We start from the raw sequence: 21,750 nt of genomic DNA, 5'->3' as shown, positions 1-21,750 counted from the left end.
TTCTAAGAAAGCCTATTATTATTAAAGACCTTAAATGTATTATAAGTATTAAGCTAACTTAAAAACAATTAATAAAAAAGGTTAAAGATAGCTTTAAATTACCTTTATAATTAAAAATACTATTATTATTAATATTTATACTTAAATAAGCCTCTTAAAGACCTAATATAAAAGCCTAACACTAAAATTAAAGCTTAAATTTAATAAAAGCTATTAAACCCGTTTATTAAGGTAAAAGTTAATTAAGCTTATTAATAAGCTTTTAATTAAATTAATTAAAAGTAATAGAAAAACCTAAAAATAAAAGGTATTACGTTTTTAGGCTAACTTTAATAATAATAATAAGGTGTTCTTTAAATTAAAGGCTCTTAATAATAATAATAATAAGGTGTTCTTTAAAATAAAAGCTCTTATTAATAAGGTTCTTTATAAGATAAAGGCCTTTTATAAGTGCTAGGGTAATTTAAGCCTTAATAGTATTAAATTAAAGAAGCTAATAAATACTTTTTATAAGTATTAATTAAAGAAGCTTATAAATGGTTTTTATAAGCATTAAAAGCCTAAAAAATTAATAAATAATAAAGCTTATAAAGGTCTAGATATTAGAGGGCTTAAAAGGTTAAAAAATAAGGGTAGCTAATAGGGCTTAAAAACGTTAAAAACGCTAAAAACGCTTAAATTAATAAAAAAGGCTATAACTAATAAAAGCATAGGTTAAATCACGTGAAGTAAGTAGCCGCGTTATTTATTTAGTTAATCTATAAGAATATTTACCCTTTAAGAGACTCTTTTATTTTAAATTTTAGGTTAAATACATACATTTATAATAACTTTAATTAATTTATTAATTATTAAGTCCTTTAGTAGCTTAAGAAGCCTTTATAAGTGATATAAAGCTTTAAATTAAAGGCTATAAAAAGGTCTCTTTATAAATATAAATAGAGCTCTTTTAGCTAAAGTAAGTAGCCTTTATTTTAACCTTTTATATAAATATAGCTTTACTAGATAGCTTTCTAAAAAAGAGCTATAATTAAAACCTAGTTATAAGAGTTATATTAAAGGATAATAAGGTTATCTTTTATATAAGGTATTACTTTAAGTAGCTTATTATTAAATTTAATAAAATTTATTAAATTAAAAGCTTTTAATTTAATTTAACGCTACCTTAACCTTAAAAAATAGTCTCTTTTAACCTTTAATACTAATAGCTAGGCTACTTAAACGTAAATAGCCCTAAATATTTAATCTAATAGACTATTAAATTAAAGATTTAAGGCCTTATATAAATTAATTATAAAGCCTATTTTAAGGGTAAGGCTAAAAGGGTTATCTCTCGTAAAAGCCCTTAAATAATAAGCCTAAGACCCTTTTAAAGAATTTACATTAATATCTTTTAATTTAAGCCTAGCTATAATAATAAGTTAATAGCTTTAATAGTTAAAGACGAATTCTTAGGCCTTTTAACGGTCTTTAAGCTTAAAAATACCACTTAAGATACCCTATTATTAGCCCTTTAATTATTTAAGGCTTGAATTTAAAGGTAGTATTAAGTTCCAGAGCATTAATAAGAAAACTATATTTTCATTTTTTAAAAAAGCTTAAATAATTAATAATAAATCTAATAAAATACTTGAATTATAATAATAAATACATAAATTAGCTAATATTATAACCAATTAGCTTATATAAGAAAGTGGGTCCTTTTAGCTTATTATAAGCTTAAAAACTAGATTATGTAATTTTTCAAAAACACACTACACTACACTTAGAGCATTAACTATAGTGTAGTTTTATAGTTTTATAGTTTTTATAGTTTTAAATATAAAAAATTATATTAAAATCTAATAAAATACTTATAAGATTATAAGTTTTACGGATAAATAGTATAAATCTTTTACTATAAGCTAACATAAAAAGGTGGGTCCTTATAAGCTCTTATAGGCCTAGAACTGTAAAAACTACATTTTATAGTTTTTATAGTGTAGTATAGTGTAGTGTGTTTTTAGAAAATTATATAATCTAGTTTTTAAGCTTATAATTAGCTTAAAGGGCCCACTTTTCTATATAAGCTAATTAGTTATAATATTAGCTAATTTATGTATTTATTATTAAAATTTAAGTATTTTATTAGATTTATTATTAATTATTTAAGCATTTTTGAAAATTAAAAATGTAGTTTTCTTGTTAATGCTCTAACTACACTATACTATAAAAACTATAAAATGTAGTTTTCTAAGTTTTAAGCTTATAATACTATATAAGAACCCACGTTTTTAATATTAGCTTATAATATAAAATTTATACTAGTTATCCGTAAAACTTATAATTCTATAAGTATTTTATTAGATTTAATATGATTTTTTATATTTGAAACTACAAAAACTATAAAATTATAAAACTACACTATCGTTAATGCTCTGCTTATAACTTATCTCTTAAAATATATAATAGTATTAAATATAATAAGTTATTTCTTATTTAATAGTAAATAATATTATATTATCTTAGAATATTTATTCGTAAATACTAAAAGCTATTTTATACTATTATAACTTAGCTTATAATCTTAAAGGTTTTAATATACTCGCTAAAATAGTTTTAATAACTTATACTTTTTAGGTTACCTTAATATAACTTAATATATATAAACTTACGTATACGTTTTATAATTAATATACTTAATTCTCTTAATACACACGTTTTTAGTATATATTAATAGCTTAAATAAAGTTATTAGTCTTAAATAACTTAAATAAAGGTATTATAACTTTTAAAAGTTTTCTTTTAACCTTAAAGGGTTATAGCTTAGCCTTTAATACCTTAAGTTTTATATTCTTATTTTATTTACTTTAATAATTATAAATATATTAAGAGAAAAACTTATTATTATAATAAGTACTTTAAGTTTAAAAGAGTAATTAAAAAGTAGCTTATATTTAAGAAATATTAAGTTATACTTTTAAATTAATAATATTAAAACTATACTTTATTTTATAGGTTTAAAGTATAACGTATTATTAAAACTATAAATTTAAGCGCTTTTCTCTTATAAGTAATTAGCTAAGATAATATTAATATAAAAGTTTTTAATTATATTAATATCTTTAAGTATTAGATTCTTAATTTAAGGTTTATTTATATTATTTAAAAGCTTTTTAAGTATATAAGTCTCTTTTTCTTAGATTAAAAAGGTGCTTATACTTAGAGCATTAATAAAAAAACTATACTACATATAGTTTTTTAGTGTAGTTTTTAGTGTAGTATAGTTTTTATAGTTTTAGTATAGTTTAACTATACTATAATTACATTTATAGTGTAATGTGTAATTATAAAGGGAAATTCTAATTATAAATATAACGTTAATTATAAGACTTTTAAGGTTATAATTACTATACTTAAATAGAGCTAATTTAGCTCTTTATAATACACTAGTTTTTATACGTATAGCTTATAAATTAAGCGAGTTATAATAGGTTAAATCTTAGCTAAAAATTAAGATTTACTTTTTTAAAATAAGAGATTAAAAGCTTAATATCTCGCTTAGTACCCACATTTTAAGGTTAATTTTTAAAGATTTAAAATCACGTGATTTTTAGCTTTATCTTAATATATAATATGCTTATATAAGCTTTTTTTTAGTAAAATATTTTTTATAATAAAATTTAAAAATAAAAAAGTTAAGTAAGAAATATAAAATCTATTATAATATAAGAAATAATGTATATAATGTGTGGAGGAATTCGGCCGCACATCGCAGCGAGGAATTTAACCGTATATCGCAGCTCAATTTAGCTAGCAACGTGGCCTCTAGTCACGTGACATGTCACGTGCCACACAATTATATAACTAGCTTTTCAGAGCCTTCCTAGAAAAATAGAACCTCAACCTTCTTGGCCCTTGTAGCTGTTGTGTTCACAGTATTTTAACCGGTATTTTAATTGATATTTTAACTGTTATTTACGATCCTTTATATTGTGTGTGGTTTTTCCCTACACAAAATAAAAAGAAAGTATGAAATATTATTTTATATGAAAAATTTTAAGGTATTTAAATATATTATTTATAACTTTAATATATTTCTTTTAACTTTAATATTTAATATTTCATATTTAAGTTATACGGTAATACTATATACATTATTACTTTATAAGATATTTATATATAAATAATAGAAATTTTTAAATTTGTTATATTTAATATACTTTACTTATAATAATAATATAAAATAATACTTACTTACTTAATATAATTTTCTTATAATTCCCTTTTTAATTTATTTTTATTAGTTTTTTAATCCCTATTTTTAGCTTATTTAAGCTAATTAATCCCTGCTTACTAATACTAATATTAATAAGTAAATTTAGCTTTATTTTAGCTTACTAATTATATTAGCTAATAATAGCTTATAAATTAATTAATACTATATATTACACTAATTTTTAAAATATAATGTAATATAGTAAAACTATATTACACTATATTACACTAAAATTCACTAAAAACTATAAAACTATACTATTTTTAATGCTTAACTTACACTTACCTCTGCGAATTCGCTCTAAGTTTTCTTATATAAGCTAAGCTTAAAAAGGTTAATATTATTAATAAGATATATAATACTATAATTATTAAAAAGTATATTCAAAGAAAGTAAGTACTTACTTATACTTATAATATTATAAATTTTAACGTATTATTTATAAGCTTAAAAAGTAAAAGAGTTAATAATAATAGTATTAATACTTTCTTTTATTAAGTATTTTATCTCTTTAATAATCAGAGCATTGGAAGTAGTGTAGTTTTGTAGTTTTGTAGTTTTTGTAGTTTCGAATATAAAATATTATATTAAATCTAATAAAATACTTATAGAATTATAAGTTTTACGAATAACTAGCATAAATCTAAAATTATAAGCTTATAATAAAAAAAGGGGGTCCTTATATACTATTATAAGCCTAAAACTTCAAAAACTACATTTTGTAGTTTTTATAGTGTAGTGTAGTGTAGTAAGTTTTTAGAAAACTATATAATCTAGTTTTTAAGCTTACAAAAAGCTAAAGGGACCCACTTTTTTAAATCAGCTGATTCGCTATAATATTAGCTATTTTATGTATTTATTATTATAATTCAAGTATTTTATTAGATTGATTATTAATTATTTAAGCTTTTTTAAAAAATGAAAATGTAGTTTTCTTGTTAATGCTCTGTTAATAATTAAGCTTTTACCTTATTTTTTCTTTATTATTTAAGTATATAGCTTATTTTATTACTTACTCTTATATTATTCTTTTATTTTTTTATAATTCTTTTTCTTTAATAATTAATTAAGCTTTAAATCTTTATATTTAATAATTATATATTATAAGATTTTATAATCTTTTATTTATTATTTATATCTCTTTAATTAATTACCTATTAAGTAAAAGTACTTTAACTTTAATTAACTTTTATTATTATTTTTATTATTCTTTATTTACTCTTTATTTTCTTATTCTTATATTTATTAAAATTATTTCTTTTAATTAAAGTATTCTTTAAGTATTATATATATACTCTTAATATTATTATACTTATACTTATATATAATTATAAGTACGTAAAATATTAATTTAAAATAATAAAGAGTATACTTATTCTTAATTTTTTAAGCTTTATTAATAATAATTATATTAAGTATAACTTTAACTTATTTAAGCTTAAAGTAAGCTTTAATTATATTAAGAAAATTATAAATAATATTAATTTCTTTAATCTTATTAATTTTATTATTTTAAGCGTATGTATAAATCTTATTTTATTTTATATATTATTAGTTTTATTTAATACTTATATAATAAGCTTTATTAAGATATATTATATATAACTTATAAGTTTTCTCTTATATATTAAAGTTACGTAAAGTAAGTTAACTCTTAATCTTTCTAATTAATTATCTTAAATTATAACCTTTTAATTATTAATTAATAAGATAAAGTATAATAAATTTATAAATACTTAATTTAATAATATATGTAATTTACTTATAAATATTATATACTTTAATCTTTTTACTTATATAAGCTTTAAGCTTATTATTATATTATAATTATATAACTTAAAGAGTATATAATATAATAAAGTTATTCTTTATTTTAAGTAAAGATTATTAATTTAATAAAAGGCTTATATAAGCCTTTATTAAAGTAAGTTAAAGGGAAGTAAGTAATATATTAATTAAGTAATTTAATTAATTAAAGTTTATAATATTTTAAAGCTTATTAACTTAAGTTTAACCCTTTAATACTTTATATTAATTATATTATTAACTTAAAAGCTTTAACTTAAGCTTAATAAATAATTAAGTGTTTATAAAAGTAATATTAATATTTATTAAATATATAAATATAATAAAATAAGTATTAAAATAATACCTTAAATACTTAATTTTCTTAAGTAAAAGTTATAAGAAATTTAAAGTTCTTTTAAGCTTATAATTATTATACTTTAAAGAGTATTAATTATAATAATAATATATATATATAACTTTATATTTAATTATAAAAGAGAGAATTATATACGCTCTTTTTATAAGTGCGCTTATTATTAAGGTTATTTACTTATAATTAAGGGTTTACCCTTATTTAATTATACGTACGTAATTAGTACCCGTAATAAGTGACCCATTCTAATAGAAAGACAATGCAGATGTCCCTGACATGTGCGCCGTTCCGGGCTGGAAGAAGTAAAAGGCCGAGACCAAGTCAGTTGACTGTTTCTGCAAACGCGTGACCCAGCATTGGACCAGACACGACTCACCTGCGCTCTCACCAGACACAAACTGAAGGCGGCGAGTGTAGTTATATAGCAGAGTTATTTGCCGAAGAACAAATGCAGTTCGAGTTCCCACTGGGAATTGACCTGAAGTATTCTCTTGTTGGTCCTGTCGTGCAGGCAACATGTCTCGCGTCAGATTGACATGGCCGAGTTGGCCTGCTTGACTGGGGACACGGCAGTTGTGAAGCTTGAACAAAAAGCTGCAATTTACAGTCGGGAGAAACTTCATGCCTAAACTCTTCAACCAAAACCGGAAGAACAATCCATCACGGTTCTGCAGTCCAATTGCCTCCGCATGTCATGCACGCTCAAACGCATCCTTGTGTGTGCGTCATCTGAGGTCTTTCATCGTGTGGTTTCCTTCCGGCATATTGCAGTACTACTTGATATGAGCTAAAACTCGTCTTTTAAACTTCATAAAAATGTATGAAAAAGCGCGGTCTCATCATTTACACCAGCACAGAGTATCGCTTGACCCCGAGAGCCTGCCTTTGCACCCATCATTGTCCACCTCCAAGACTTCAAGACATGGCGCATCTTATCACGAGTAGTACCTGAATGTAGAAGGCATCTCGCCCTTTCTCGTATAAATGTAGTTTCCGTCCGCTTTATTGACCTGAGGGAGTCGCTTCGTGATTTTAGTATTTTTTCCTTGGGTTTTACTGTAAAGGGTTCCTCCACTTTGACATCGTATGTTTGTTCCCAAGTCTCATCTGTTGATGAGTCAACATGACTTGCTTAATGGCTGCCTGGCTGCCAACTGGGTCGCCTGCTTGCCATGTGCTAATTCACCACTCGGGTAGTGATTGTAACGCCGTTTGTTTGTCCACGTGCTACACTTGGACTTGCAACGCTACGCTCACTTCCCGCTTACTTTTAATTCTGCAAGACGTGTAGCAGAGGTAAGTGTGGTCAAAGCTCATTCACCGATTCAGATGAGGTTTTCCTCTTTCTTTTTCTTTTCAATAGCAGCCGACGTCTCCATTGATGCCTGTTTTCTCATCAACACGCCTCCCACCTCGTTTTCTATAACCAGGTACTCCTTTGCTTTTCGCTCGCAGCATTGCGCTTCAGACACAGCATGGAACCTCTCGCGGAATCGTCGGCTCTGATGGTTGTGACCTCTTCGCTATCCGAACCGGAGACAACAACCGTCGAGTTGTGCACGGATGGAGACGCCACCCTCGTCGTTGGGCACAAGCGCTTCGTGGTTTCTAGCGAGATACTCAAAATTTCCTCAGACTATTTCAAGGCTTTATTTGGCCCAAATTTCCAGGAAGGCAAAGTGATCCAGAATGGAGGCAATCCCGAGATCGTTCTACATGACGATGACGCGGAGGTGATGGAACTGATCCTATCAATCTTGCATTACCACTTCGAGGACGGTTATCGCCGTCTTGAACCACAGATGATACTCAAGGTGGCTGAACATGGCGATAAATACCAATGCAATAGACCTCTCACGCCGTGGATTACGCAGTGGATGCAAAAAGCACCAGAGGACGGCTCTGTCAAGGACTTCGACTATCTTCTTACTGCTGCTTATGTCTTTGGGGCCGAAGAACATGTAAATACAATCTCTGTGGCTGCAATTCGAAATCTACCACCAAATTTCCATATTAATACTCAAGATGAGCTGTTTCTTCCCCAAGCCCTACAGAGTTCGTTCAAAAAATTGTGCCAATATAAGGGCCTGTGCTAACCTCGTTCAGATCAACTCGTGAAAAGAATCAGAGACAAGGTCGAGGATATTCGGCACAGCGTAGAGTTAGTATTTGACCAGCTAGGACCCATGGACTGTGTTCATCCCATGTTGGCTCATAGACAGGTGTGCATTGAATGCCACAGGCTTATGCCTCTCGGAGCGAAGAAATGCCACCCGTGTCGCAACACCACCTTCAGGCCCCAAGAGTGTACGAATCATAGCCGAAAAACGGAATACTTCGAGATTCTTCGTAGTTTGGGTCTCTGGCCTACTAGAACCGCATTTAACGGGTGGTCAATCGCCGACATCGCCGAGAGACTTCAAAATGTGGGCAGCAAATACATGGGAATGTGCAACGCTGGTCAATACTGCCCATTACAAATGGAGCTGAATTTTTTGGATGAAGCAGTTCAGCGTGTGGCAAACGAAAATATTAAAGGGCTGCGGGTTTAGTCGTGAAACTGGAGGAATTCGGTCATCCGCCCGCGTCAAATACTGGGACTCGGAAAAGATAGTGGCTGTGATTTGGGGTAGTTGTTAAAGAAAAGCTGCCATGGTTATATTACTCTGGACACGGGCTAATCTCGTGTAAATGGAAATCATAACTCTTTGACTCTGAGACTGCGTGATCAAATGCTGGCGAAACTTGCATTACATAGACGAACGCCGCTAGGCCAAGGAAAAGCAACTCGGTTGCTTGCATTGACTTTCTAGCAATGTCGGGAAAAAAGTCAACTTTGGACCATCAACATCACCTGAACACTGACTCGGCAAACATGCGGCCCAATGACAAAGTTCGGCATCATGAGAGGTCGAGTGGTGGTTTCTCTTTGTTTGGTGCAGGGCCCCGTTCAATAAGAAAATATGATTTACGAAGAAATGGCCATGATCCAAAATGGGGTTGCTTATGCGAAGCTGAGAAAAGCTGGGCATGGCACAGCCAACTGGTTGATACGCTCTTCATCTACATGAAGACACCCATGTCAACTAATTATAACATGCTTGGTTGGTCATTGCAAGTCCTCTGACATATAAATTGGTGTATTTGAAGCAGAAATTGAGAAAGTAGCCGATTGTGGATTGTCACACTTTCAATGACACACATCTCGTCTTGGCCAGCTTGAGCTGCACTGCACTAGAAGACACCGTGTAAGCGTACCGTTATCACTGTCGCTTCCCTTTTCTACCTGACGCTTTATGAATCTACAATTCTTGGTGGAGTTCTGACTTGAGAAACTCAAGCATCTTTCGGTCCATGAGATTGCTCAATAAACAAGTCATTATGGATGACTCTTCTGGCGTCCATGACCGTCTTTCATAGCCACCCCAGCATGACCCATTAGAATGCGAGGGTCTTGTCCTCCCACTGCCTCCACTACTTCTCTAAGACGTAACGAGTCGAGTAAATTGACTGCGTCGTATGTGCGTTGCCTTATGATTGGGGCTGCTTCCTCGGTGTAGCGCAAGAGAGCGTCGATGACCATTTTGAATGCTTGGGAATTAGGATCGCCTAGCTTCACGATGCCCGAGTGATCTGCAGCAATTCCTGCTCTTTCCACAAGGTCAAATTTTGGGGCGGCACTCTCGACAGAAACAATGTAGTCCTTGCCCAAGAACTTCAGGTCGGTTTTCTGCTCTTCCAGAAGAAGTAAATGCGAGAGTTTCGCATAATGGCAACAAACTGGTCCTTGATGTTCTGTAAAGTCTCCGAATCAACTTCAAGCGCTGGCAGAAGCTCGGACCGCGACAGTTGAGGGTTGATCAAGCGAGACATCTTGTCGAGGTAACAGCCCCAGGAAGCTTTGGGAGAGCCGGAATGAGGAGTGGCGAAAAAAAAGATACCAAACGTGGAGCTAAATATATCGTACTCGTGTGATACTTGACGAGCTGTTCTATCCTTGGCGTATATCATGGCCTTCTCACAGCTTGCAAGTAGATGGTGAGAAACATGACTTTATAAAATATCATCACCCATCCTCTTCACGATAATCCCTCCCAAAGAATGACAGAGGAAAATGATGGGTCTATGTGTAGTTCGGGCCAACTGTCGGACAAATCAATAAGCCATGATGGCCAACCTGCCTTGCTGTTACTATAGAAGAGGCTTACCCGCCGATCTGTCTCGCATTTTTGATGTATTTGGGCAGAAACTGTTCGTTGTCTAGCCAAAAAACTTGAGAACCTTTCGTGGTCCACGTCTTGCGCGCATCGCCGTCTAGGCCATGGACAGCGACAATGCTAATTTTGCTTCAGTCGACATGAACAGCGACTACATCACCCGAACAAACTCACTTAATGTCTGGCTCCCCGACTGAAGGAGTATAGACTTGTTGAACGCTATAGATTTCGTCATGCGGAGCCATCTGTACTCGACATTGCTCAGAAATAAGAACCGGTCGGGGTCTCGCAGGAGGCGCTTTGTTAGATTTGTACTCGGCCTCTGAGGCAGGCAGTGCAAGTTCTGGAAATTCCGGGGGAGCAACACCCATAACTAGAATTGGCCGCCTTAAGCAGCAGAAGACTGCCGAAGTCATTACAAATTGCCGACATTTTCTCCCCTATGGCTTGCAGAAAGGGCGCGAGGTAAGTCACGCGGCGGTTCTCCTGGTCCTATTAGCGGCTGCAGCCTGCAGAATATTGAAACAATTGTCACACAACATCCTAGCGGCTACATTTAAGGTCTCTCCCAAGCTCCAGACCGTCAATATATCAGATATCACCTAGCAATATCAACTCTGCAACCATCCGCAATAGAAAGAACCAGGGTGAGTGTTTGCCTTTCCATCCCCACTGGCTCATCGGCCTCTCCGGGTGGGAGCTTGATGACAGAGTACTCTTGCAGCAGCCTCACTATCGTGTATGAAACTTCCATGACAGCAAAGTCCTCCCCAAGACACTGTCTGGGGCCGCCACTGAAGGGAAAATATGCCCAGCCTATGTTGGATAGCTCGCCCGTCTCCCATCGCTCCGGCCTGAAGTCATTGGCATCCTGCCCATAAATGTTTTTTTTACGCGAGTCCACATATTGCGAAAACACCACAACTTCCCCCTTGCGAACCAGAATTGGTCTGCGTCCATCTGATCCTCCACCCACTGGAAGCACCGTCGTTCGAACAGCCTCTCGATTGTTCAGGGGAACAGGAGGATAAAGACGCAGGCCTATCGAAAACAATGAGCTTGACGGTTAAACCCACAGTCGAGTATTTGGCCACATACATTCTTTAATCACGCAGGAAAGGTATGGCATTTGCCGGATTTGCTCTCGAGTCAGGGAGCGTGACTCCCCCATTACCGACCCAATTTCTCCCCTGAGACGGACCAAAACCGACTCATGACGACTAGTAGACGACTGCAGATTCGTGAGTTGCAAAGAAGATGAATCTTGCCATGGCCCCAAGTACAATAACTCACATTGTCCATGATAAGCAACACGCCGTGGTGTCACGTCCTGCGAGAAGGACATTGAGCAGTTGGTCCCGAAGATGGGTTTGAGATGGCGATTCAGCAGCCAACTGATGAATGAACCAGGATTTACTTACTGTTGGTGTCTTTCTTGGCGGCTCTTTTGGTGTCCATAATTCTGTTCTCTCTGATGTATCTTTCAACATAACGATGAACATTGTTGCATGCTTTGCGAAATTTGGGTGGGTTATACATGAAATGAAACGGTGCGAGCCGGAAGCGCTTGGCCATTTCTATCCGCCGGATAAGAAGTTTTCCGTCTTTATCGGGCGCAAATCCTCCTTGGCCATGCTGCGATCCAAGTTCTTTCCAAATGGTGAGCCGACACGGGCTTCTTGTCGAAAATCCTTGGTTGTGTACGGCATGGGTGGATCAGGAAAGACTGAGCTTTCTGCCGAGTTTGCCCACGAGTCAAAGCACCTGTAATGCTTTCTCATTCTACATCTCCCCATGAACAGGGCTAATAAGCATCAGGTACGCGGCCGTGTTTACCATCCGAGCCGCCTCAAACGATACCGTCGCAGACTCCCTGGCGAAAATAGGAGAACTCGCCGGACTACAACCAACTGAAAATTCGGGAAGACACTTCTTGTCGCAAATTTCGGCCACGTACCTGCTCATGATCGACAATGCAGACAATCCTGATATGGACCTGCGAGCTCTTTACCCAACCAACCATGCAACACACATATTGATCACGACTCGAAGCCCCAATTTTCGATTACAAGGCGAGCTAGGATGTATTAAGCTGGGAGGATTAGAGCAAGAGGAAGCTCTTTGGTTGTTACTCACACAAGCCGATATTCCGGAACCTTGGGACTCTGAAACCACAGCGACAGGAAACCTGATTACACAAACGTTGGGCTACCTGGCTCTCGCTCTCATTCATGCCGGAACCTGCATACTGGAAAAGGTCTGCTCGCTCAGCAAGTATCTCGAGGTTCACAAAGAAGCCAGAGAAAGGATTAGAAAAGAAAACATGTCCATATGTTCTTCAGATGCAGAGAAAAACATATGTGTTAAGCTTTATTCATCCTTCGAGGTGTCCATGAATACCTTGGAAACAGCATCCGCCGACGTTCGTCAAGATGCGTTGGACCTGCTCAAGATTTTATGTTTTTACCATTTTGAAAATGTTCCCATCGAGATATTCCCTAGAGCTGTTAAAAGGCGCTTAGAGTCACTGCAGCAAGAAAAGTCTGCTTCTTGGCTTGGCGCCTTTGGCCGTCGTCGATTGGAACCCGGCAAACTACTCCCTTCATTTTTAAAGGGACAACAAGGATCGTTGGAGAAATATCGAGTGAATTATGCTATAGCCAAGCTTCGCTTGATTCCACTCGTCTCTTACGACGGGTACTTTGTTTCTCTGCATCCGCTGGTCTATGCCTGGGTGCGCGATAATCTGTCCGTGGTAGAACGGCGCGTCTGGGTTGCAGTAGCACTGAATACCCTCATGCAGTCAATCTCGTTGCCACCCGAAGGAAACAGCGAGGATGACGGCCAGTTTCACCGCGAGATCCTACCGCATCTCCAAACATGTCTACAGGAACACGGCAGTCCTACATCCCCCTTTATTCGCGGCATGGGGTCCCTTCGCTTCTCGGCAGCTAAACTCTTGCAGCCTACTGTTTTCTACACCATGGCGCATGAAGTGCAAATGTCGGCCAAGTGTAGATTCGCCTTTACCGAGCGAGGGCTCCTTGCACAGGCCAGGCATCACTTTTTGGAGACCACAGACGTTCTGACTAGAGCTTTGGGACATGGCCATGAGAAGACCATGGCGGTAATGGTTGCCCTTGCCGGTGTTTACTGGGGGCTTGGAGGTTTGGACGACGCCATTTCGCTTCAGAGCCACGCGGTTAGAGAAAAATCAAGAATTCTAGGTCCGGAACATGAATAAACGTTGGGAGCGATGAATCGTCTTGGCCATTCGTACTGGCTAAATGGGCAATACAAGGATGCGCTGGAGCGGCAATCAACAACGGTACAGCGAATGAGGTCTTCAATTGGCCCAGGGCATGCAAGTTATCTAGAGACATTGGAATTTAGGGCCTCTTAACAATTTTGGCGTAACACTCGGTGCTTGGCGCCGATATGCGGAGAGCCGCGATATTCACAAAGAGGTTCTGGAACGTCGTCAGAAGCTACTTGGCGAGATGCATTCTGATGCACTGTCAACAAAAGCAAATCTAGCCATGGCCTTATTAGATCCGAGGTGTTGTGAGGATGCCAGGGCATTGATTGAGGACGTATACATGAATCGCCGAAAGCTTTTGGGACCAGAACATCCTTGGACCCGGTGGGCTTTATGCTACCTTGCAAGGTCTACACGGAGATTGGAAAACTCGAGCAAGGCGAAGAATTGCTCATAAAGGGGATTCCAGCTGCGATACGTAGCCTGGACGAAAACCACTTGGGTGTCTTGATGGGACAAGGCCAGCTCGCTCGAATTTATGCCAGACAGGGACGACTAGACGAAGCTGAAGCGTTGACTCGGAAAGTTATCGCGGCAGTCGAGAAACATAGAGGTGCTGAGCATCCAGATTGTATTTTTGCTTTGCTTAAATCTGCCCAGTTGTGTCTCCTTCGGGGTCGCCCAAGTAAAGCATTGGAAGTGTCCAAACTAGGACTTTCAAGATTTGAGGCGAGGCTCACAAGATCGCACCCAATGAGCCAGGAATTGGAAGAAATGGTCCGTGTACTAGAGGACCCTTCATCGTCATTATCTGATATTTCGCGGTTACTGCCAACGGGAGTGACGGGAACTTTATTTGCGTCGGCAGTCAGCTTGGGACGACTGGAAATGGGTTCAGCCATGTAATGAACGCCTCTTGTAGGCCTCATCTTTCAGGTTTGTGGGTGCATTGGCAACATGTCTACCCTGTCTAGCTTCAATATCCGCCGGAAACCGTTGCCGTTGAGGGACACGAGACTTCCGCACTCTCCGGTAGTTTGGCGTCGCTCCATTTACGCAAGCATCAATGTCCCATTGGGTAGTCGACCGCCGCAAAAAAACTTGGAAAACAGCTGAGCATTGGGCTGGGTCTAGAACATCAGCGTTGTATAGTTCACCATACATGTTAGACATTAAAGGCATGGCTTTCGGATTAGGGAAGGGTGTGCAAAAGATGAAGCCCTGGTGCTAAATCTTGCACCATGCTAGAGCAGTATCAGAGCTGTTCAAGATGGAAAAGGTTTGCACACTGTCCTACAAGGAGTTCTTTTTAGGCATTGTTATATTTACCATTTTTGGCACCATTTCTTTGAGCAGTTGCTGCATTTTTTGCCGAGATATATGTGCTCTAGGTGAAGCGGAAAGCTTGTTGCAGGCCGACTCACTCCGGCACCACGGCCACACACCATGATCAGGCAGGTGCGGTCCAACTTCATCTATCTAACTATTCCCCTCTAGACACGGTGAAAGCTTTTTGTGTGCCACTAGCATTTAACAGCTGATCCGATTTTCGCTAATTTGCTGCATATATATATATATAGCAGATATACCCGAGCTCGGGAAAAACACACGAAAGACTCTAACTACTAGAGCAGTTATGTAAATAGTTTAACGAATAAAAGTAATTATATCATTTAGCGTGCCTAGCGGCTAGCAGTTAACTTCTCCGTGGATTCAGATTTGTATAAATTGTGTAGATATTATTATGATTTGTCCATCTTCGCTAAGCCTTTATAGGATAGCCTAGATGCCATTAAGTGAGCGTTAAAATGCAACCCCAGGCTTACTGGAAAAATAGCTCATCAGTTAGGCCATCCATAGGTAGAATGTTTGTAGCCTCGTCTTAAAACTTATTAACGTTATCGCCTTATTTCCAAGTGAAAGCCCGGTTTGTCGCCTCGTGCCTGCTGTGCATTAAAAACCAGCATTTTCATCCGGTCACTTTCCTACGACGTCGCTTCTTTCTATTGGCTGTGTGACACCAGTATATCTCCAATTGGGAGTTCAGACATGACGCCCGTCATCTTTTGTAAAGCCATTCTCATTAAGGGTCGCGATTAATGTGAAGTCAAGTCCGCCCGTTGTGTTTGTCACATGCATCACGCACGAATTTCCAAGTAGTATGCTAAATGAACGAAGTAAACCTTGACGCACCTTGGGGGCTTTGGTTAACCGAACGAGGGTTATTGTTGCCCCAGCAGTAACCAGCTCTGTTTTGCAGTGGCAAGGAAGACGGTACTCCTCACCAACCGGCCGTATGCGATGGATGTGCCTCGACGAGTATAGAGAAGATGATATCCTCCCACCATGCATTTCTTATGACATTCACATCGCTATGGGTATCAGAAAGGGATAAAAATTCCAAATGTACACGCTTTACCTTATTAAAGCTTGGAATCTAGTTTCTCTCTTGCCTCGTCTTCGATTCGCTCGTCTACTATCTCGTCCTTTTCACAGCTTTGAGTGCCAAAAACACGCTTTATCATGGCTCCCACTACGACTCTCCACGACGCTGCACTAGCCGCACTAGCAGATGGCGATGTCATCTTCCTCTATTTCCAGGCGTCAAGCGGCTACCTATGCGAGGCCCCAGATAGCCTACACCATCACCAACTTGCGGGCCGCTGATATAAAGCTCTATACTCCACTGGCGGCTACGTTTGGCAAGAATACGGAAGACAGAGTAAGCGAATATCTGCAGGTCAAAGCGTACATAGGATCTCGACAGACTAACATCATCTGCCGCGACAGTACATCTTCCATGTCAATACAGACGGCATTCTCAACAATGCCGTTTACAAAGATGACACTTGAAGCAGAGGACTACTGCGTAACCAGTCCATCGTTCCGGCCCAGTATTCCAAGCTGGCTGCGGTCAAGTCCTGCGTTTGTGACGACGAGATACATGTCTTCTACCAGACTACGGATTGCAACGGAGCCATCCGCCAGGTCACTGGACGCCGAGTTGGGCATCGACATCACTACGGGGACGTCGGCTTCTAACAAACCGCCCGTGGTATTCTTCCAGCAGACCAACTTGGGTCTGGCATGGCTGCAGGATACAGTTATTGCCCTGAACCCATACTAGCCTGTTGTAAATGAAGTATTGTATTGACCTTGATGATAGCAACGCGGAGAGTCGACGGTGTCGTGACTAAAGCCTCGCCACACACGCCGCTGGCTGCTACCCACGCCGTATCCACCAATTTAAAGGACGTCTTCGTCTTCTACACTTCCAACGCAAATGAGATTGAGCGTCTTGCTATAGAATCTGACGGACAGGAGATTGTCTCTACTGAGCTTCTGACAACCACACCGAAGGGCAATCTCGCCGCCGTCGTCAGGAAGTCGTCGACGAGCTCGACGGAGGAGGAGGTGACTCTCTTTTACCAGTCTGACGAGCCCGCCTACTATTCAGCAGTCCACGGTAAATGATGACAGTGGTGTAGACTGCGTTTGTAAGACTAAGTATACTGTTGCCGATTACAATGGGTGGCTAGGTTCTCCGACCCCCAAGCCCATCATGTTGCGATGAGATTCAAATGATTGGGCCAAGGAGTGCAATCTGTTGAATTACAAGGCGTAGGGCTCGCTCGGGATGGTGTACTACCCGTTTGGTGTGAAAAATCGGTGATAACCACCTCGAGACAGGTCCGAGGCTCGTTCACGACGCACCACCCAAAGGGTCACTGCTGTTTTATTAGCTATAACAGTATAACAGGAACTTGCAAAGTTTAAATCTTGCGTGTTAATATGCATACAGTCTGATGTAATTATGCTCCCCATAGCATGTGCTATGACTACCGTTGAAGTACTAGGCTACTCAACATCAAGTCTCTCACGATTGAAAGCGATAGATTAAATTAAATAGTAGACCTGTCCCTAATGATCATTGAATCGTGTACTTATATAAACTCAGGTTATTAGCTTGTAAACCCTCTTTATACTAAACTGTAATAGAATTGGTAGGATGTTTAGTTGCAAGGACAACACATAACTCGGCATGATAGGTGGGAGTGTCCGCACTCAGTTGCAACAAATCGCCTGCCATTCTTCGGCTTCGAATCTTCTATAAGGGAGCCTTCGTGAAGGGTAGAAGATAATACTAAGCCACTCAAGCTGTCGCGTTCTCAATTGGCTGGCTTAATATTCACTCACCTGAGGTTTGCTTATACGATCCCCTCTTTGCATTAGCTGAAAACGCACTTACTTGTACATGCTGCTTTTAACCTACCGTGGCGTAATTATAGGCGTAATTACTACGAGAGCTCCGTTCTAGACCGAATTGCTCGTAGTGGAAATATCCTTCATAGTGTCAACGTAGCTGCTTGGCTAGGATGTTAAAAATCACGTAATTCTGCGCTTGCAGGCTTATGGTGCTAGGCGTAATCCGATAATTGAATATAGGGTAACGTGCCACCCCACAACATCGTCAGCCCCCCATTTTCGTTACATCTATAACGACGCGATTAATGTAAGAGCCCTTTTTTTAACATTTAATAACTTTATTAAATTAAGCTCTTTTAACCCTAAATTTACATTATAGCCCCTACTAATATCGCTTATAAGAATAAAATAAAATTAAAGCTACTATTAAAGACGTTAATTCTAGCCTTTTAAAGGTTTAAGTAGCTTAAGATTATAGCCTTTCTTAAATAACTTTTTGTAACTAACTTCGCGGTTATTAACTAATTTAAGAGGCTAAGGTAGGCTCTTAATAACTATTATAAAGATAAGAGAAAGACCTTATAAATTAGATTCTATATAAGAAAGAAGCTAGTGTGTAGCGGCATTTGTGCTCACAAGTCGGAGGAAGTCGGATAGTGCATTTAATCGTAGCCACGTTATTAGTATAAGAGGATAGGCACACGCACAAGTCTTTAATTTAATAAGTTTCGCCTTTATAATTAAGTTTATAAGATCTTTTATTAATGTTTTATTAAGTTATTTAATTAGCCTTATATAAGCTTACACTATATACCTAAATCGTTTAAGTTATTTAATTACTTATTTACACTTGTAATAAGCTATAGCTTATAATACGCTTAATTAGAATTACGAGTATTTTAAAAGCATTTAATTACTCTATTTAAATTAATTTACTGCTTATTTAGGGACCTTATTAGCTCTAAGAAGAGAGTTATAAGAATTAGAAAGTAACTAGATCGTAATACCGCGTATAGAGTTACTAGTGTGTGTGTGTGTCGCGTTTAGGCCAACAAACTAGTAGGCTACCTAGCTACTATAACGTTTAAGCTATTATATAAGTTATCGCGGCTTAAGGTAATAATAGTAACCTAATTAAAAAGTATTAGGTTAATCGCTTCCTTTAACGTAACTTAAAGGTTAAAATAAAGGTATTATAAGGTATTAAGTTTAAAAGAACCCTTAACGTAATAAAAGATTAAATATAAGCTTTTTATAATCTTTTTAATTATTTAATTAAGGTTTAATTAATTAAGTTAACTTAAATTTATAACTTTAATAAAACTAGTATTATAAAAGGGGATTTTAAGGCTAATAAGGTTATTAAAAGTAGCTTTATTAGATATTTAATAAGGATAATAGAGTCTTCTTATAAGTGAGTGTAACGACTGTTGCACGGAAGGTCCAATAGGAGTCTTCGACGTGTAACGCTAGGTTCCCAAGGGATAAACTAGGTCGTAGTTTATGTTGGCAGAGCCACTAGGGCAGTCAATCTGAGCAGTTGGGTGTTACGTTGGTAATAGGTCGTAGACCGTAACCAAGTGATCAGAGTCAAAGAGTTGTAAGCGAAGCTTAGTCAATGTAATGATCTGTGTGTTGAAAGCTAAGGAGCTAGAGTCTATCTATGAAGCGAATTTGGGGGTCCCTATATACTACGGTGTTCACCCATTGTTCACTGAAGTCCTGGTGAACTATGGTTACATGCGTGCTACTGGTTCGTCTAGAGTTCACTGAACAGTCAGTGAACTCTTCCTCATTGGCGGCCCGTCCCGACCATTAATCCGTCACCCGCTGTGCCCTGAGCCACTGGGTGGCTCATGCAACCGGCCCATCCTGCGGCCTACGCTGCAGCCTGTGACTGGGTCGTAACACGATGTCCCCTCTCCCATGGTCTTGTCCTCAAGACCCAAGCCTGGTTTCATAAATAGTCCTGTCGCCCTTTCTTCCGTTGGTCGTAAGTTCTCTGCTTCCCCGTAATGTCCTTCTTTCATCATGTCTAACCGTGTGGAAAAACCTAAGAAATCCCGTTCTACCACTAACCGCGCTGCCACCGCCGCCTTCATTCGTGAGCAGGGTTTTGAAGTGTCGCCCTGTAGTCGTTGCTTCGAAAAGAAGGGTCCTTGTTGGGTTGTGGGAAGCATCGGTCGTTGTGCGCTTTGTTATTCCCTGGGTCGTTCTTGTGACAGTTCTCGCGCTCCCATGGCGAATTGTACGTGCGGGGTTTGTCTGTCGTGACGTGTCTTTGGCTGACGTATTCCTAGTAAACCGTATCACCGAGGAGCTTCGTCGGCTTGAGAAGGAGGAGGAGTTAACGGAGGAGCTTTTAATCGAAAGGCGTCGTAAGGCTCAGTTGGAGATAGATGAGGCCTTGAATCGTCTGATGCGCCTTCGGCGTATGCGTCGTCATTTGCGTGAAAAGGGTCTGGAGATGGCCCGTCGTGATTTCGCTTCTCTGGAGGAAATGGAGGATGCGGATCGGAAGAAGGAGGAGGAGGAGGCTCGAAAGCGTGAGCTGGAGCAGGTTCAACAGCAAGAGTCTGAGGCTGTTCGTGATGCTCAAAACTGGGGTGCCTTTGATGTTGTAGACTGGGGCGCGTTGCTTAGCGCTGAGTCGCAAGCTGCTGGTGGTACTGTCTCAACAGTGCCTGGCAATTCTTCAAATTAGTCATAGGCTCCCATGTGTTTTCCTCGTTTCCGTAATTCTTCCATTTAATGAGATATTGGCGCGTTTTGTTCTTTGTTCTCATGTCTAGGATCCGTTCCACTTCGTACTCTGTTTCGTCCATGACTTCGATGTCTTCTTCTGCTGGTGCATTGTTTGGTGCTTCTTCAAGGAGTGAAATGTGTACTATAGGATGATTCCTCATAGTCTTTGGTAATGAAAGTTCGTAGTTGTTCGTCGATATTCGTTTTTTGATAGCGAATGGTCCTAGTTTCTTGTAATCCAATTTGTCGCTTGGTCGCGTTGTTTTGATGTTTCGTCGGAGTAGGTAGACCATGTCTCCCCCCCCAAAGATTGGTCCCTTCAATCTTTTCCGATTATGATATTGTGCCATTCTTTTTCGTACGAATTCCAATTCGCGTCGCATTTCTTCATGCAATTTTTTCAGTTCATCTGCTTGCAACATTGCTCGTTCTGCTTGCGGTCCTTCGCGCTGTGTTCGGAATACTTCGGGATTAAATCCGTAATTGGCGTAGGCTGGTGTCTGCTTTGTCGATTCCGATATCGAGCTATTGTAAGCCAATTGCGCTGTAGGTAACCATTTTACCCAATCATCCTGCTGATAATTGATGTAGCATCGCAGATACTGTTCAAGCGTCTGGTTCAACCTTTCTGTTTGTCCATCTGTCTGTGGATGATATGCAGTGCTTAACTTGTGGTTTGTCCCAAGTTGTGCCATAAGTGCTTGCCAAAACTTAGAGGTAAATGTACTTCCTCTATCCGATATGATTTCCTCTGGCAGCCCATGATTGCTTGCTATTGTTCGTAAGAACACATATGCAAGTTCTTCTGCATTGCTTGCTTCTCTGTACGGTAGAAAGTATCCGTACTTTGTGAGTCTGTCCGTGACCACGAATATGCTGTCATATTCCACATTGGTCATTGGTT

At 37.8% G+C, this 21,750-nt stretch overlaps 5 protein-coding genes across 5 annotated transcripts; 4 read left to right on the top strand and 1 right to left on the bottom strand.

Annotated features, from left to right (window-relative positions):
- Window positions 1–7,894: 7,894 nt before the first annotated feature.
- J3458_012292 (uncharacterized protein) lies at window positions 7,895–8,537 on the top strand (the record flags this gene model as incomplete). Its single annotated transcript, XM_007817526.2, has 2 exons — window positions 7,895–8,380; window positions 8,526–8,537. The coding sequence occupies 2 exons, from the start codon at window positions 7,895–7,897 to the stop codon at window positions 8,535–8,537; spliced, it is 498 nt and encodes a 165-aa protein (XP_007815717.2).
- A 2,697-nt stretch (window positions 8,538–11,234) lies between these two features.
- On the bottom strand, window positions 11,235–12,175 carry J3458_012291 (uncharacterized protein; the record flags this gene model as incomplete). Its single annotated transcript, XM_066120015.1, has 2 exons — window positions 11,235–11,677; window positions 12,058–12,175. The coding sequence occupies 2 exons, from the start codon at window positions 12,173–12,175 to the stop codon at window positions 11,235–11,237; spliced, it is 561 nt and encodes a 186-aa protein (XP_065974961.1).
- Window positions 12,176–12,178: 3 nt separating this feature from the next.
- On the top strand, window positions 12,179–13,880 carry J3458_012290 (uncharacterized protein; the record flags this gene model as incomplete). The annotated part of the gene is made up of 2 exons (XM_066120014.1): window positions 12,179–12,402; window positions 12,455–13,880. The coding sequence occupies 2 exons, from the start codon at window positions 12,179–12,181 to the stop codon at window positions 13,878–13,880; spliced, it is 1,650 nt and encodes a 549-aa protein (XP_065974960.1).
- Window positions 13,881–16,722: 2,842 nt separating this feature from the next.
- J3458_012289 (uncharacterized protein) lies at window positions 16,723–17,022 on the top strand (the record flags this gene model as incomplete). Its single annotated transcript, XM_066120013.1, has 1 exon — window positions 16,723–17,022. The coding sequence occupies one exon, from the start codon at window positions 16,723–16,725 to the stop codon at window positions 17,020–17,022; it is 300 nt and encodes a 99-aa protein (XP_065974959.1).
- Window positions 17,023–17,054: 32 nt separating this feature from the next.
- J3458_012288 (uncharacterized protein) lies at window positions 17,055–17,369 on the top strand (the record flags this gene model as incomplete). Its single annotated transcript, XM_007817529.2, has 1 exon — window positions 17,055–17,369. The coding sequence occupies one exon, from the start codon at window positions 17,055–17,057 to the stop codon at window positions 17,367–17,369; it is 315 nt and encodes a 104-aa protein (XP_007815720.2).
- Between the last annotated feature and the right edge of the window lie 4,381 nt (window positions 17,370–21,750).

This window comes from Metarhizium acridum, assembly GCF_019434415.1.
Source record: "Metarhizium acridum strain ARSEF 324 chromosome Unknown scaffold_255, whole genome shotgun sequence".
NCBI classification, from domain to species: domain Eukaryota; kingdom Fungi; phylum Ascomycota; class Sordariomycetes; order Hypocreales; family Clavicipitaceae; genus Metarhizium; species Metarhizium acridum.
The sequence above is the reverse complement of the archived record's forward strand: the minus strand, read 5'-3'. Positions and strand labels throughout refer to the sequence as shown.